Source organism: Haliaeetus leucocephalus, unplaced genomic scaffold, assembly GCF_000737465.1.
Source record: "Haliaeetus leucocephalus isolate CR32 unplaced genomic scaffold, Haliaeetus_leucocephalus-4.0 Scaffold450, whole genome shotgun sequence".
NCBI classification, from domain to species: domain Eukaryota; kingdom Metazoa; phylum Chordata; class Aves; order Accipitriformes; family Accipitridae; genus Haliaeetus; species Haliaeetus leucocephalus.
The window spans coordinates 11,113,970-11,132,346 of record NW_010972886.1 but is presented as its reverse complement, the minus strand read 5'-3'; the positions used below and the strand labels follow the sequence as shown (position 1 = coordinate 11,132,346).

The window sequence follows — 18,377 nt, the reverse complement described above, 5'->3', positions numbered from 1 at the left end:
CAAGTCTGAATGAGTCCTGAGTAATTTTAAAGTACTATTAGTCAAATCCTGTAAATTTTAATCGATACAAATAAAACCCAGGTTTTACAGTGTTATGCTATTGTGAAGAAGCTATTTTTCAAAAAAAGAAATATAGCACTTTGCATTCAGCTTTATGCATAGCTATGAGCTCCATACAGTGCACAGTATCCACTTACAGTCTGGGTAATTAGAAAATCTGAAAAGATGCTGACCACATTCTTCGGTAACTATTGCTTCCTCTGCTTCTTAATTAACGGTGAGTGATTCGTTCTGCTTCAAAACAACCAAGTGTGGAAGACTTTTACAGGGTTTAAACTATATTCTTTCTGCTGCATATATTTTTGTAAACATTCAAGTTACCCAGGCCCTTTAATTCTTCTGAAGAAAACTATACAATTATACAATCAAGCAGTTAAAATGTGTGTCTGGGAAGAAAAAAAGAAACAACAGCGGAGTATGAGCATTACCTTGAACACCACAGTATGCTATAAGGAAACAAAAGAGGAAGTGTTCTTTAAGGAACAGCTTAGACAGAAACCAAAAGGCTGCTCAGAAACTCTCTGTCAGCATGACATGCTGCCATGGTAAACACGAGATGCTCTCGCACCACCAGACAAAGTGTCTGAGCAAACAGGAAGGAAGCATTCCCGCTAAGGAGCAGATCCAAACTCAGCACAAGAGTCAGAATCTTTGTACAGTATTAACAGAGCAACTTACACAAAGATGTTTGTATAGCCCATGCCAGGAAAATGCAGGCACTAATATGAGAGCTGGTAAAGGACACAGGCTAGCGTCGGCGCACACCTGTCTTTAACTGGAGTTGTTTTGATGCAACTTCCCAGGTATGGAGGAAGATGGCTTTTTTCTTCCCCCCATTTCTCTTGCACCACAAAAGTGAAGGCACCACTCCAACTGTGCTCCTCTGGCAGAAGGGTCCTGGCCCAAAAGTTAGCTGGTCCCGTGGCTGCTATAGTCAAAAATGCCTTTCCTGAAGAAGGGTGAGAATTCGCAGATGGTGTGTTTTGACAGAGTTAGCCCCACTTTATCAATGTGCAGTGGAGACGATGGAGATTTCAGCATTGCAGAGAAAAAGCTCCTGAGGTATTTCTGTGGAAAGAAATGCAAAATGTCATAAGGTTTACTTGATCAAATTGATTACAACCACCTTGAAGAATTACGTGAACAGCAGTATAGAAAAAAAGAAACAAGATCTCCATGGACTGTGAAAAGTCCCTTTAATAACCGTCAGCATTTAAATCCATCCATAAAACAGGTCTACTGAAATGTCTGTATAAAGCTCAGGAATAGCAGAGAAGAAGTATTTTCTTCTTTCTTTCCCTGTAAAGCTTAGTAACTGTTTGACTCTGTGCTTGTGAGATGCTCGCTGGTTTATTCTGCAGTTGTGTAATGCTTTCTGCTAATCATGACCTGCTAATACTGCCGTCTAGCATTACCACACACTATAGCAGGTGCAAACCTCCAATCTATTCCACAGGAATTTCACTACATATGGACACAAAAGGACTTCAGAAATCTTTCCCTCATAAAGTCTCCACAATCCTTGCATCAAAAAGGATTTGTTTTGATCAAAGCCATCTGCACAAAGATTGCACGACTTCCGTATTACCTCAGAACCCACCAGCATCTTTTCACTGAGTTGTCTTCTAAATTTCTTTCTTTTTTTTTTTTATGTCTAATAAGAAGCATTCCCCTTCCCAAAAGTTAATATTCACCAACTGCTGTGTGACTTGCATCCATTTGTATCTACAGAAATTGTGATAGATGTACATTAACACAAAGTTAATTTTCACAAACCTGATGGGGTTTCTTTCACATATGGGTTGAATTATTACAAACATTTAGCATGATTTATTAAGTCATATTTATAACTTCTGAATGAAACACAGTAGGTGAAACATTGATCAGACCGGTGCTAAAGAAGTACCCAATGTCTCCCAAATAGCTTTAAGGGACATCTCATCTGGAGCACAGGGATAAACTCCTTTGCTCTCCCACAGTCTGACCACAGAAAAAGATAACTCAAGAAATTATTCACAAATCTCCGATGCAGTGGGAAACACACCTGCAAGACAGAACAGTACAATCTTCTCTGAAGACCACAAGGTTTAGTTATTTGAATGCAGCAGCTTTTGGGTCATGGAAGTGGTTCCATGTTAGCGAAGCAGCCCTAATTATTCACTCTCTTCTCAAGGAGAATTCCTCCATAGTATAACAACCTGTTATCTATTTAAGTGCCTTGGAAACCAGCTGTATTAGTATCACAGAAAGCAGGATAACAAAAAACAATAACAAAAAAAGCAGCTGACATAAGCTATTCTCTTGGCAGGATTGGTGAATTTTCTGTTTTATTCAGATCTCCCACAGGTTGTATTAATGTTCATGAAAAAAAATTCATTACAAAAATGCCTTCAAGATGAATTCAGACAGACTAAGGGGTAAAGTGAGCAACAGATGTCATATCAACATTTGTCATAATTAGTTCACAAAGTAGGGCCCTTTAAAAAAGTCCCAATCCAGTAATGCCTGAAGGATGAATGTGGTAGAAAATCAAATGTAAAACATGGCATCCTGTTAGGAGTTTTAGCACTGTGCTGAAAAGTTACTGCAGTAATTCCAGTTTATGGCTACCAAAGGCTCAAAGGTACCAAAATTTCTCACCAGAGACTTTACAAGACCTATTGTGTTCACCTTGGTATGCAGGGCCAGATAATTGACTGTCATGCCTTTCCTGTAGAGCCATTATTCATTGTTTTGGCATGATAGCTCTAATGGTAGAGCAAAAAATCCCTCTGCTATAAGCATATACTTATCTGACAGGGAAAAACTAGGGACAGCAGGTATACTTACTTTCCCAGATCTGCACACAGGAGTTACTCAGTGAGTATCACAGATTCTTTGAACATGAAAAAGATCCTTGGGAAAATGGCAACAAGCAGACCCTACCAGATTATGATGGAATTCATTTTGTTTGAAGGTTTCCAGCCATATGGCTTGGCATTATGTGGTCTTCAACAACCACCTCTGAGTGAATTAGCCCTCTTTTAAATCCCATATCTGTATTTGCCCTTGTTTGCAATGCTGATGTGTTAGCATAGCACAGAGCTGATGTGCCCTTGACACAAAGAAGATGTTGCTTCAACAAAATAGAGGTTGCTCTGCCCAGATATGCTGGCTAGGAGTTAAGTCTTGTAGTGAGGGAAACAGTGACTGATGGCAGAAGTGTTTGCTCACACCACAAGCATATGCCTCGATTAAAGAGCTGTGGCTAGGCAGTAAGGGGGAAGGTTGCTCTGTCCTGTGGGCTGCAACGTGGATGACAAAGTGGAAGAAAGTGGTAAGAGAAAAGGAAGAGCGCTCCTTGCCAGTGTATGGAAAGATACTTCCCAAATTCAGATGGGATAGGGTCACAGCAAGCTGGGAGAGGGGCAGAAGCACATCAACACCTAAGTGCCAGAGATGACGGAAAGAAACCTTTCTTAGAGATCCAGAAGGGACTCGACATGGACTTTGTTGCAACCCAGGAGGCCACTGCAAGCTGCTGGAGTGGGAGCAAGGCTAGACGAAAGGATGTCCTCTGTCAGGACTCGGTAGGCAGGGGGAAGAGTTGTTTTCAAAGCTTTTATATTAAATCCATTTCCAGCAGCAGATACAATTTTTCTCTCTTTACAGAATAGTGTTATTTGTGCTGAGTTAAAACTAGGTAGGAAGCATGCTGGTATGCTTTGATATGTTCCTTCAAAAAAAATTTCTTAGTGGAGTCTAAGGGTGACTTCATAGAAACATGTCCAAATTTTATACAAATCAGTGCTGTGACTGCCTACCAGCACTTCACTGATAGCATCTAAATCATTGTCCCTAGTATGCAAAGCACTACATTATAGCAATCTTACTTCTGCTAGGTTTTGCATGATTACCTTGGAAAGAAAAAACTAGGTAACTAATACAAATATTCCAAAAGACTTGGTTTTTTTACTCATTTTCGTTTCTCAGCCTTTCAAAATTCTAGCCATTTGTTCTGGATTATTTAGTCTGGTAATCAGTGCTCTTCCAAATGCACTTAGGAATTTAATTTCACTAATAGCACTAAACCTGCTATGTTGCTGGTTTGGTGGAAAATATCCTAATTGTAAATTTGTAAATGTCTCAATGTGAGGGCATAGGACCCTGGCACTGTAACAGGGATGTAATATGGGTAACTAACACATCAATGGTGTTGGTTGCTCAGTCTAAACACACATTCAGGAACATCAGTTTAGAGAATGGAAGTACTCTTTGCATGGACAAAACACCTAAGATAGAAAGCCAGGTTAAAAAAAAAAAAAAAAGTACAAAAAGCAGTGGTTTTGCCCTCTTGGCACACATTACAACCTTCGTAGCCTTTAACTTAAAATTATGACAGCTGTACCTGCAAGTTTTAACTTCGCATTCCAAGTGTTTGAAAATGAAACAAGACTGGAGAAAGTCTTGTGAGGCCCAAAGGTTTTTCTTTTCTTATTAGTTTGAGTAGATTTCCCTCCCTTTTAATTATGTGAATAGCAAAATTGCAACCACTTTAAAAGCTTATTAAAAATCATTTTAATAGGGTTCACCTTTTTAGCAGTAGGCCAGCATTCATCTCGAGCTCAATCCATCAGCACAGCGAAGTCATTCTAATGATTTTTGCACTACTTCATGATGTGGGGACCTCATAATTTTATACATTTTAATATAAATCCATAACTTAATTTAAAGTTATTAAAGTTATTACAATCAAAAAGCTTTCTGGAATGTGAAAGTGTTCTTATCATCCTTTCAATTGTGGCATATTAAAGAGGAATTCAGTTCAATGACATTGTTCTCATAATCCATTACAAACAGTGACAGCCTCAGAGACCAATAGCAGAGCTTAGCAAGAATTGGATTTTTTCATTAAACTTTGGTGTGTTTAAAAACTCGTCAACACTGGTACTTCCAGAAAGTGCAGAAACTTTGAGCTTTCTCTCTCCTACTGTTCCTAGCAATTTCCTCAAAAAAGTCAGCATTTTAAATTCTTTAAATACAAGACTTTACAATTAGCATTATAAATATCACCTGCTAATATTTGATGGAGCTGAAAACACCACAAGCTTTAATAAGATAAATCTTAGAAGGCTTTGGGGATTTTTGAAACAATACCTCCCTTTCAACACCTACACATGATTGTGACAGTCAAAAGCGTTACCGCAAGGTCACAGAAGGTCATTGGTGGCAGAGGCAGGACTAATTAACTTGCTCATCTAACTTCTAGCATTGGCTCCTCTCTCCCTTTAATATAGATGTTAGTTTCTCTCAGCACCAATCACATAATTATTCTGTTGACTAGTGTTAAGTACCGCAAGCTTTAAATCAAATCTTGATTTGAATTATTCATAGAGCAAAGCATACGCAGGTATCAACAGCTGTTTTCTATAGGATAGGAAACTGATTACAAAAAAAAGACAGATTGAAGCATATTACCTGACTCCGAAAAGCCACATTATGCTGCAATGACGTATTTGCAAGGCAAGATCCTCCCGAGGAAGACTCTAGCCCAAAACAAGCAGACAGGAACATGCTTCACTTCTAATCTGTGATCACAAAAATAAGCATCTGCTTAGAAGACAACGCATGCAAAGGGAGCCTGCTGTAATGCAGAAATGGGAGTCCATCTCCTGCCTTTGTCTCCTAGAAAGAAATTTCTGGGCATACGCAAAGGAAAACGAACATTTGGGAATCCTTTCCCACATTAACCAACTTTATCTATTTTGGACCTCTCCATTGGTGTCTTGAAGAGAAAAAAAAAGAATTCGAAATATGAATCACTGCAGAAATGCCAGCTATTGTCACTACCTACAGTCTCTACTGACAAAAAAAAGCTCGGCTTAAATGGCACTGACAGGCGATGGTGTCCCAAAGAGACTTCAGGCTGGTGAAGAGCCATGTCTGGGGTGATGCTATATAGAGTCTGACGAGAAGAGATTGTACATCTTCCCAAGAAAAATAGGATTCAAAATTCTCATTGGATCTGCTTCTTCCTTGTGTTTTTTTTCTTACTGGCAAAAGTCAAAGGGAATTAACATGCTGTATGGGGAGGTAAGCTGGGTTTGCAGCCTGTGATACCACTGGGAGAGCACAGAAGACAGGAACTGTTAGGAAGACGGCTGCAAGCTAAGCCAGCTCTGCCTCACCTGGGACACACACCACATCTCAAACATCACACAGGACTGGATTATCCGGGTCAGGTGTGGAGGACAACATAAGCCATTAGTCACAACATAAGAGCTGAGTTCCAAGGGATCAGGTTCTCTCATGCCAAATATCCCAACATTACACAGCGAGAGGTATTCAAGTTGTCCAAACCAAGGTGTTTTGTCCAGGCAGTGGTCCCAACAGGCTCCTCTTGTGGTCTGCAAGGATAGCTCAGCCCTCCATGTCACGATTTGGTTCACCACAGTTAAGCTTCTGCCCTGTGCCTGGCACTAAAACCATCTCCCCTTCCCTTGGGACCACCTGAGGCTAAACTGGCTAACTAGGAGTGAATAACTGCCAGCATAATGTTCTGATAAGTCTCTAAAAGTAGTTTCAGATCCATTTCTGGATTTATTAAATTTGAGCAAGCAGGGAAAGAATTGGCAGATAGCAAGAATATAAAATACAAGGTGGCATTGCTTTGGAGTACAGCAGCTCAAAAGGATGGGGGACCGTACACAGATTATGACTAATATCTTCACCTCCAGCCATTCAAGACTAGGACCAACTCTCTGCTCACCAAATATAACTAGCACAGAAACATTTTGGTCTTCTGTGGGGTTTTCTTTTTCTATTTTATAAAGCAAACATGAGGCTTCATTTCTTTTCCCCAACACCTTGACATATATTGCAAGATATCATAAAGCAGATCTGAGTAAAATATGTGAGCAGGACAGCATGTGATATTCAATATCTCAAGTGATATTTCAGGCCCTTCAGGAAGTACCTCTGGATCTGTACACATTTATCTCCTTCCTGCACACACCCTTAGGTCATTACGTGCAGCTGTGATTTCATAGTGATGAGAAAAAGACTTACAGCCTGGAGACTACCTGGTGCCTGAAGGATCTTATTTCTGTGAAAAATTTGGAGAGGAAGCTTCTAAAATTAAGACATGATCACGTGGGCCAATGTCTTTTGCAGAAAGACCAGGATAGCTAGGTTCTCCTTACAAAAGGCTACAGTATTAGACATTGCCAAAGTTGCACAAAGCTTCCTTGATGAGTCAGAGGTAACAAATGCCTCCAGAACGCACACAACTTGTGTGAGCACAAAGAGATTTTTCAGGAGAATAAAGACAAATTCACATGTTTGAAAATTACAAGTCACCACTGCTTTAGTATTAATATTAAAGAGGGGAGTTATTTGCTTCACATTGGCAGATATTAATTAGGCTTAAGGCCAGATTAACTGGCTTCACATTACATAAACCAAGAATAAAGAATTGACTCATTTTAATCAAACCCTTCCTGTTCACCTTGACTAGGCCTAATCAGAAGCAAGGCTGTTTACAGCTAATGCCTAGTAGTCACTGAATAAATAAATAAATAAAATCAAGAACTTCCCAATCAGTATCACCTTATCCTGTGTTTGTACGTCTTATATGTATACATACAACTCCACCCCACATACCAACAATTTCCATCCAAAACAAATTCCACATACAGCCATGCAAAACGCACATCACCAGCTCTCCCAACGTTAAACTTTCAGCTGTCTCACCAACAGACTTTGCCTGCGCAAACGTCCTCTTACCGATGGAGGAAAGCAAGCCTGGCACTGCAGGAACCAGTACTGCTGGGGATGCAGCAGCCGGGCACAGCCTCAGGGGGAGCGGAGTATTTGCTGCAGGGTTGAGCTGCCTGTGCCGTGGGCTGGCTATGTCTCCTAAGAAACCAGGATTTACAGGTTTCCCTTAGTACAAATAATACAAGTACGGCAAATTACACTAAGTTGGTTTTTTTTATTTGCTAACAAACATCTTGCCAATTTGACTGTGATATACATATGCAAACTGTTGAGAGACTGAACTTGTTTGCTAAGGAGCTAGATAGGAGGAGATGAGGTTGAAAGCTCCTACCAAAAATGTAATGTAACTCTTTTGTTAGTAAACAGATTCGCCTATATAGCTTTCAAATGTTAACATGGCTGTAAATGCTGGATCTACAAAACAGAATTTTACTTTGATAGCAAAGAATTTAGCCTTTGCTTTTGTTGGAGCTACAAAACTGAACTATGGAGACTTGTGTTCTTGCCAGTGCAGTGGCACTAACACTGCAGCAGTCTGTGTTGGTGGTGGACTTAACCTGAAGCAGAGAGTGAAGCAGCAATACCATACATACCACTCATTTGGGCATGCTTAGAGGTACCTAAATGACTTTGGAACTAAGTGGGTAAGAGTTAAGCTCTTTAAGCAGCTAAATTCCATTAAAAAAACCAGGACTTACATTTTTAGCCCCTTGGGATATCTCCCTATGTTTTTTATGCACAGTGTAATGCAGATTCCTTGAATCAGGGTTAGTTTCCTCCACAGCTATACAGGTGAAAACAGATTTTACCACTACACCTCCAGAAGTATTTGAGTGCCACTAAAATTTAATTTTACCCAGGGTGGTACTGAAATTTATTTGGATTCATACACCTTTTTGAATTTTCATAATGTACAAGCATTCTGAGAGATGCCAGTTATGATTCAAGGTGAAATTGCTCTCCTAGGTTTTCAAAATCCAATCTATTCATTATAGCTATTTAGAGCATTTTTCTGTGCAAGTCTAATGGCATGAGCACATTATGTTGAATTACTATTACGCCACATCAATTGAATTAACTTCTGAAGTCAGTCTACATCCCAAATTACAATCTTATTCTGCTTGAAATTCATTTAAAAACCACAGGACTTAATATTTCTTACAACGCCTGAATGCTAAAAGCTTATATTCATTGCCTTTAAGTAGCTCCAATGAAAACTGAATTGTAGGCTGGCAGGGGGGAAAAAAAAAAAAAAAAAAAAGGCAGCGAGGGCTATGATTTATAGGTGCTCTATCAGTGCGAGTTTTCTTTTGGAAGTGAACAGCCATATTAAAAAAGATCAAAACAGACCTGACTAGTGAAGGAAACCAATCTTTTCTCCAGCGCACAAGTCAAAACAAGTCCTTTCAAAATCTGTTCAGAAAGAACAACAGGATTGAATTTACCACACATCCCTGGGCCAGCAGCGACAGCGTGTCATCTGCTGGAGTGGCCTTGGCAGACAGCTACCAAAGCTCTTGACATACATCACCCTCTAATTCCTTTGGTGAAATCAGATGCTGGAGGATGACTGATATGCTTGCTTTGAAAAGAGATAGCACCAAGTTCAACCCAGCATCCTTAGTCAAGCACTCCCTTTATTCATCTGCTCACATCTGAATGTGGAGAGTCATTATTGGAGACTGATAAAGGTACACAACTTCAAAACTTGATTTGTAGGAGGATGTTGGGAAATTTATTCTGACCTGGCAGCAAAACACATTAGGATGTGGAGCTAAACTGGAGTTCAAACTATATGCTGTCACATATTCTGAACCTACTAAATCATGACAAACATATCTCCTTATTTTCTGATACTCTGAAATCTCTAAAAAGGGAAAAAAAAAAAAAAAAAAAAAAAAAAAAAAAAAAAAAAAAAAAAAAAAAAAAAAAAGGCCTCCAAATTGCACATCCTAGTTAATTCTTTGGTTGTAATGGAGATAAACAGTTTATCACAAAAGATTCAGTTTTTGAGGTAGGGATCTGAAGTTATACAGCTAAAGAAAGAAATGCCAAAATTATTGTAAAGTACTATGTATATTATGTAAAGTTACCTCTAGCAAACATTGCAAAACAGGGTTTCAGACCTGATCTTGAATAAGGCACTGAGTTTGAGGAAATGAGATCAAGGGACTGCTTACACTTACTGTTCCTTTTGCATCCAGTAGCCTGTTGGACCAGAGCTTAAAATTAACTCACCCAGAAGACAACCCCAGGCTTTCACTCCTTCTAAATGACCATCTTTATTCTTATAATAGCAATAGATGATAATGTCTTGCATTTGCTGTGGGCCTGGCTGAGAGCCTACAGTATTTAATCAAAGTAACATTTTATTGGTATGGGATCAACTGTTGATATACGCAAAGTCCTAATTTCTACTTATTTGTATCTAGTGACTGTAATCAATAAGTAAAATTAATTTTATTTATTCACTTTTTGAAGCCAACATGCCTCACATGAGAAGCAGCACCATCCAAAAAAAGATAAAATGCTTCACTGCTGAGAGCTGCTACAACTCCTCTTTGAGGGCTGCCGCTTCAAAGAAGAAAAGCCTGGTGCCTTGGGCAGCCCCAATGATGCACTGAAGGCTGGGAATATGACATGTGAAATTGCTCTCAGATGGCTAACTGCAAGTCTTACTATCTGCAGGCAAGGCAAGACTTTAGTGTTGTTGAAAAGCAACTATTTTTGTTCTAAAATTTTTTAAACGGTTACTAGAGGTTACGAAAAGCACTTGGTGCAGACTAACTATACCTAATCTAGAAAATGCTCCGTGACATGGATTTCATATAATTGATATTCACAATATGGCCCAACCACACACGTTCTTCTCTTGTCTTTGTGGATGCATCTATACTCTTCTTCTGTGCTCCCACTGCATCCCTATTCCTCTAGTGGGAAATTAAAACCATCAGTCCTAGATGCTGCATTCTGTAGTTCAGACTACAGGTATGAAACAATCTTCTCTAGGATTATCAAACACTGACATTTAGAGTGGTTTGCTTTTGCACATGTGCATTCATGTCTGTAACAAAAGGAAAAGCTTCCTTTTATCACTCAATGATTATCAAATGTATTCTGAATGCTTTCTGAAGTCCATCCCACTGAGATGCTTCTAAGAACAGTATTTACAACCGCACTGTCAGAGGCAAACATTCAATCTGCAAGAGCCAGACTGGTGAGCAGCTGGCTTTAAAGCTCCTCTTAAAAAGCTTTGGTATTAGGGTGTTGTTGTAAGCTGATACTGGAGTCTAATAATTTCCCTTTAATAACCATTTTGAACCAACACAGAATGAGTAGCTTTGAAAGGTCTTTGTGACTGGCATCAATCAGGAAAGAATCAAACAGAAATAGTAACTCTGACCCCACTTGACTGGGTTTTTGCAACGGAAACATCAATTCACCTGTAACTAGCATGAAGCAGGTTGTCTCAGTGAAACATGTTAAGGGATGGGGCTGTGAAACAAAGGCCGGTGGGATGTACTCATGAAGTTCATACTGAATATTAAGATGGTGAATCGTCTAAAGTCTCATTAAAATGTTTCTGCCCTCACAACTTAAAGGAAAACCTCAAGAAATGAGGTCGCAGACAGACTCAAACATTCTGTTTGCCCAAATTTGTCGACAAATATTTTGAGATTTTTTTTCTCAGATGTTTCTTTTGCTGGTTGCCACTGAGGTATGTCGCGGTTTACCCCCAGCCAGCAACTAAGCACCATGCAGCCGCTCACTCACTCCCCACCCATCCAGTGGGATGGTGGAGAAAATCGGGAGAAGAAGCAAAACCCATGGGTTGAGATAAGAACAGTTTAATAGAACAGAAAAGCAGCAGCTGATAATGATAATGATAACACTAATAAAATGACAACAGTAATAATAAAAGGATTGGAATGTACAAATGATGCGCAGTGCAATTACTCACCACCTGCCGACCCACACCCAGCTAGTCCCTGAGCGGCGATCCCCTGCCCCCACTCCCCCCAGTTTATACACTAGATGTGATGTCACATGCTATGGAATACCCCGTTGGCCAGTTTGGATCAGCTGCCCTGGCTCTGTCCTGTGCCAACTTCTTGTGCCCCTCCAGCTTTCTCGCTGGCTGGGCATGAGAAGCTGAAAAATCCTTGACTTAGTCTAAACACTACTGAGCAACAACTGAAAACATCAGTGTTATCAACATTCTTCGCATACTGAACTCAAAACATAGCACCGTACCAGCTACTAGGAAGACAATTAACTCTTTCCCAGCTGAAACCAGGACAAGGTGTTAATTCTGAAACTAGTAATACATTTAAACAACAAGAATGAATTCAAGTTCAAGGAAAGGTGCTATTTTCATTATTTCATGTTTTTCTTATGAACCAGATTCTTGGAGCCATGCAAAACCAGCAGAATCTCACTTTTAAAGGGGAAACTCAGAATGACTAGCTTTAGAGCCCTATTAAAAAAACTAAAACAAAACAAACCCCCCAAAACTAGAAATTATCAACTTCAAAGGAACTCAAGTAAGAATACAAACTAAAAACACAACAAAGCATTTGGCTTCTAAGTTAAAGAATTTTATTTTGGAAGCTTAATTTTGACTGTAGGGAACAGCAATATTTCAGTCAGTTCAGTGTCTATGATGCTTTCCCCAGCCAGTTTTACAGATTTGAGAGCAAAATCGAATAATGCAGTTCATACAAGATTTATTTCTGCCTCTTGCATTAACACCTACCATTGAAAACCTCATCAGCAGACATCAGGAAGTGAGGAGGTTAAGGACAATTGTATTATCAATTTTAAATAAATTGAGCGTGTCTACCTTTTAAAGATGTTCAAAGTACCAAGAAAAAAGAAGAGCATAACAATGCCAGGAAGATATATGTGCTCCTGCAAAACTTGATGTAGGCTCACCTTACCATACTGTTTGTTACATGCTGACTTTCTTTCATTCCTTGAGTTCTGTGAGTGGCAGCAAAAGGAAACACACGACTCCTACCGACCGTTGAGCTGTCTGTTGGTGCCTCCCCAGTCGGGGATTTTGCTTGTTCCCTTTGCTGTCCACAAACAACCTGAGGAAATGCAGCAGTGCAAACAGGGAATGGGAAACAGGGAACAGAGACAAGGAGACAGGCTGAGGCTTGGTGGAGTTTTTGATTTCCTTTACGCAACAATCTGTTGGGATTTTCTCAGCATAACAATTGTTTTTTCCTAAGCACATTGGTGACAGCAAGAGCAGAAAAGCAAGCCTAGTGGGCGATGACTGCAAGGCTTCTGACCAATGAGTCAAGAAACATGACTCAACTTGCTGTGTCAGCTTAGACAGTTACTCCTGCCCAGTTTTTCTGGCTGCACAATGGGAAAATGGGGCTAATAATCTTCATTAATAAAACAAAGCATGAGTCTAAGAGAAGAATAAAAGTAGTCAGGGGAATGATATGATACAGAAAAGCAGTATCCAAAGAAACTGGGATTTCAGGAAAACTTCTTTTTACTGTCATCCACAGATCTAGCAACTCACCAAGGAATAAAAGATATTTTGCAGTTAAAACCAGAACAGATACATTCACTGAATCACTTATCCCTTGTGATACGTGTTTCCTTTACAAAGTTTTTGCTTAAAAAATAAAAAAAGGAATATACATCATCTGATTTCATTTTAAAAAAGGATGCTATATTCTTATCTACTGTTTTCTAATTGCATGAAAGGATAGATACACACTAACTTCTATTCATTAACTTTAATCAAAAGAATTCTTGGCTGTTTCATTTAAGGCGGAATTAATCAAGCAAGGTTGGCTCTGAAATTACAGTCTCTAGACTGCGGAACAATTAATTTCGAGTTTTGCCCTGCAACAGGTCCCTGATGAAATACTAAATTAATAGATTGCAACAGGGCATTTTGGATAGGTAATTTTAAATATAATTTAGGTGTTTCTCTTAACATGTATAGGCAAAACCTTTGTGTAAACTTGCATGTTATTTTTCCAAACCTCTATGGAATTATAAGATATTGCTCAAAAGACTTTATATTAGATGAACAAACACCAAAACAAAAGTGTTTATATTGCAACTACGTATCACACCAGAGATCAAAGACTTCTCACACAAAAATGGTACACATAATGTGCTTTCCTACCAACAAGGTATTGTGAAGCTTTTGGTTGTTAAGCACTTGTAGCAGCTACGATAAATAAAAGAACCTAATGTTTTACATAAATTTGCATTTATTGTGATTTTAAGTCACAATCCTCATAATCTGGGGCTCTCTGGAGCCTTCTACTCCAAGTAATTTCATCTCCATTATGATGAAATATGCTGACTTCTAATCTCAACCTGAAGTAAGGTAACTCTACATGACAATCTTAAAACAAAGCAAACCCTACAGCCATCCCCCCTGACTCTAGTTGCCTTGAAAGGTACCACAAACCGCCCTGCTGTCCTCAGCAGTTCTGTTGTGGCAAGAATCCGAGAGGTGATGCGTAGGAAAAAACAAACTCTTCCTAAACTGTCCTGCAAAGGATGTTTCAGACAAATCTTTTTATAATAAGGCGCAAGGAAAATTTCCCTGACTAAAGCCAAAGTGAGTCAAATAAAACAACAGTTTAGATATCTGCACTAGAACCAGCTCTCTGATTGTTGTACATTTAGTTAATTGGAAGAGTAGTTTTGCTCCTACAATGACTCCCAGTCTATCTGCTTCATTTTCCCAGATCAGACTGAGAGCTGCAATTTAGTTTGACGTAAAGGAAAGACCCTGCAAGGCCATTTCAGTAACAAACTGCTAATTCCAGCAAATAATCTAGTCAGGCTGTCTGACTGAAACGACAGCTTAAGTTGTCTTATCCCTCACACAGGTGTACACTGGGAGTTTGAATGTTAATTTGTTATGTGCATACTTAAAAAAGAAAAACCAGTAAATTAAAAAAAGAAACTGCTGTTGCTCAGAGGTGACCTGTGGAAAGCACTGGACTAACCAAAGCTGTGCTATCCCACTTCAATCCAAAAAGTTCAGGAAAAACAACATGAAGTCACAGCCTATTCAAGAGTATAAATACCTAATGTAAAAATTGGAAGAGCAGAGTAATTTCTTTGTCATCCACCACCGGGATGACAGCTCTACTAACGGTCTTACAATATAGCATATTTGTTCAGTATCGGACTGATATTTGCCAGGCTGTCATCTATTTTTAGTCAATAAAGTCAGCTCAGACATTGGATAAGAATATACATTTTTGTTGGCCTGGAAGCTGTGCTTTCCTTTTTCTAAAAATGCTGTATTAGCTCATTAGCTCTTGACTAACCAGGTGGAACAACCAAATAAGCTTTTATACCATACTACAGCTATAACAACACATCACCTGCGAGGCTTGAAAGAGACTGCAAAGGGTTTTCAGCAAATCAAGGTACAGGATCAGGTATGAAAGCCAACTGAATACAAGCCATGTTTCTGCTTGTTACCAAGGTCCAATGCCCTCACCATTTACCTGTCAAATTCCCACGAGAAACGTGCTATGGTCAAAAGGCCAAGAAACCTCATTCCTTACAGAAGCAATCCATCCATTTACTACTTTCTGGTTAGCCCACTGAAGTGTGCTCAAGGTTCATACCAGATTGAAAGCCACAAGGCAGTAACAGCCAGTATTTTAAATAGAACTGGTGCCTGTGCCATCTTCCACTATCGCAGTTTCTCTGCCTGCCAAATACTTTCTCAGTATAACTCAAGATGCGCTTTGAGCCTTCAGAGCATTACATGATTTTGGAAACCATCTCTACTTAGGCGGTTTCTCTTACTCTTCACCAAGGAGGCTGCAGCTACGTTAGCTGAAACTCTCCAGCCATTGGCAAAGCCAGAGCAAACCACTGCAAAATAGATAGTGAAAACAAAATACCATGATTAGAGATCCAGACATAAGGGGGTTTTGATCAGCTTGTTGCATCGAATTCCTCATGGCAAGGATGGTAACATTTGCTTGGCTCCTTGTCCTCTTTATCTAACTTTCCCTTAGCCACAGGGGATCTTCAGTTTGTCCAACACTGAGCGGTCAGGATTATTGAGTGGCATGGCCAAGTGCGCTATCTGGCATATGGCAAAACATATTCACACGAACAGTGGTCATATATTATTATTATTATCATCATCTTCGGAAAATATACAGGTAATAAATTTTTAATGACTTAATTTAGTTAAAATAGATACAATTTAATTTTAAGCTAAAAGCTGGCTATATAGAGAGCTATAAGTACTATATGACCATGATCAAAGCATCACTATACACAACAGTTTTAACATTTAGAAACATTACAATAAAATGTGTAAGTAAATCAATGAAAGGTCAGAAAGATTAAGGGATTAAATTTCTTACTGGTACAAAAATATGCAAATTGACTACTAGACTGGAATGTGGCCATGCCTTTATGCCCTCTATAGAGGACATGAAACAAACAAAAAAATAGATTACATTTTGTGCTACATGTAAGACAGCCTCACATCAAAAGTCAGTGGGAGGATGTTTTATTGGTAGATCAAAGAAAAGGTGAAGTATGTAGAAAAAAATCTAAAACATGCAAGAAAAGATTCCAGTTGGAAGCAATCTACTTTTATATTAATTTCTCTAAACCTCTACTTAATGCTACTTTGGCTCTACAAAGAATACACTTCTTAATGACTTGCATGATCAGGTAATCCCCATGAGGCTACAATACAGTTGCGGGGTATATGGTTTAGTCTTTGTTCACGCCTCTTCTTCTTTCCCAAAACCCCACCTCCTGCCCCTGGGCTGCAACAACGCATGTGTTAACATATAAAGACCTAATGTGTGATAGGAGTCAAAATCATGCCATCCACATGGCACTGTAGAACAAGCAAAAAACCCCAAACCCTCATAAACTCAATAACCTTGCCCACAATAAAATTAATTTTTAAAATTAATTGAAAGAAAAAATACATTCAGAAAGCTGGGCTACAAAATAAAGCTCAAAGATGCCTAAATATCGCTTTCCTTCTGTCATGAGATATTTAGATATAGTAACTATGATAAAATAGTAAATCTTCAGCTAACAAATTGCATTTAAAGTAGCAATTTTTTCTTTTAGTCTTGTCTTGCACAGAGACCATGTGTCTACAGTGAACATTTACCTCACCCACAACCTTTCCCCCTTAAATAAATGTACCTCCTATGAATATCTCTGAAGAGAAGCTTTTTTTCCTAGACTAAGATTAATTTTTTTTAAGGCATGTTTCATTACTTTGCAATCTATTGCTGCCATCTCCTGTGTTAAATGAGGCAGCAAGTAACTTGATACTCACAAGCAGGCTATTTAACTTTGACCATATGGGAATGGTTTCTCTTGGTCAAGCACAGAGTACTCCACCTAAATACACCACAGAAGCCTGTTAAAAAGTTGGCATTACCTCTAAGTGACTCCGCCGTTCTGCAATCACTCGTTCATCCTTGTTTCCAAAGAGCTTCTTTGGAGGGAATTCTAAAGTGGCGAGCTGGAAGACATTAAAGGATGAATCGGCATGAGAAGCAACAAGCTCAAATGAGAAAATTCTCTTTAAACTACGAAGCAACTGGGAAGAAGAAAATGCCAAATATTCATGAGCTACACTATATGCTATTAGTAGAAATGTCTAATGTGATATTTGCTGACATTATTACAATCTGGTCTGTAGTACTGCTAAGATAACAATGCATTTTGTCATGAGAGACAGAAAGCAAATTTAGGAATTAGACTGCCACCATTTGCCCACATAAAGATTACAAAGTTGCAAACTGAATTTGATGTGATAGCACCAACTAAAAAGTAAGAAAGACCTCTTCACGAATTCTGTGTATCTTAAAAGATTGCATTCAGTCTCTTAAAAACTGTGGTCTCCTATCGTACTGTTGTGTAATTTGTCTTTTCTTATGTTGTATCATAAATGTAAGATCATTGGATCTAAGAACTATCACTGAAGTTATAGTCTGGAAGATGGTATTGCTGGACTCCAGCTGACACCTGAGACACCTTTTGTTGTGCCTTGAACTACGACTTCTTCCTTCACAGCAGGGACAGACTAAGACCATGTACATCCGCTGCGATGGCAGCTAAGATGATGGGAAGTGGGACTTCTTGAGCTGTAACTCAAGTGAAGCTCAATCACGTTCAAATGTGTGTCCACACTGGAAGCTCACAGCTTTAATTTCTGAAGAGAATCCACATGAGCAGGCAAAATCCCATTTATCACACTGAAAATGAAAACAAGGCAGCAGCACAACTCCTAAAAACAACTATTCAGATTTGTTGTTTTACGAGTTCTTCCACAGAGGTGTTCAAAGCTCATTTCTTCTCCATCTTCTCATTTCTTTTTCATCCTGTAGGAAGTGTGGCAAGCTAAAGTGGTAAGGGAGAGAGTGAGGGAACTGTCTTCCTTTCTTGTACACCAACAAATAAAATGCTTGAACAAATTCCAGCCAGCTATATCTGGAAAACGCACAAAAGACTCAACAGTTGGTAACAAGTACCAATGAACTTGGTCTGCTAAGCCACTG

At 39.1% G+C, this 18,377-nt stretch overlaps 1 protein-coding gene across 2 annotated transcripts in view; it reads right to left on the bottom strand.

Annotated features, from left to right (window-relative positions):
- Positions 1 to 283: 283 nt before the first annotated feature.
- Positions 284 to 18,377, bottom strand: part of KIF16B (kinesin family member 16B) — a 148,346-nt gene continuing 130,252 nt past the window's right edge. For both annotated transcript variants that reach the window (XM_010574790.1, XM_010574791.1), the window contains 2 exons: positions 17,255 to 17,338; positions 284 to 1,128 (listed from right to left, as the gene is read on the bottom strand). In XM_010574790.1, the coding sequence (XP_010573092.1) occupies positions 970 to 1,128; positions 17,255 to 17,338 (243 nt within the window). In that variant the 3' untranslated portion in view covers positions 284 to 969. The remainder of the gene's footprint in view (positions 1,129 to 17,254; positions 17,339 to 18,377) is intronic.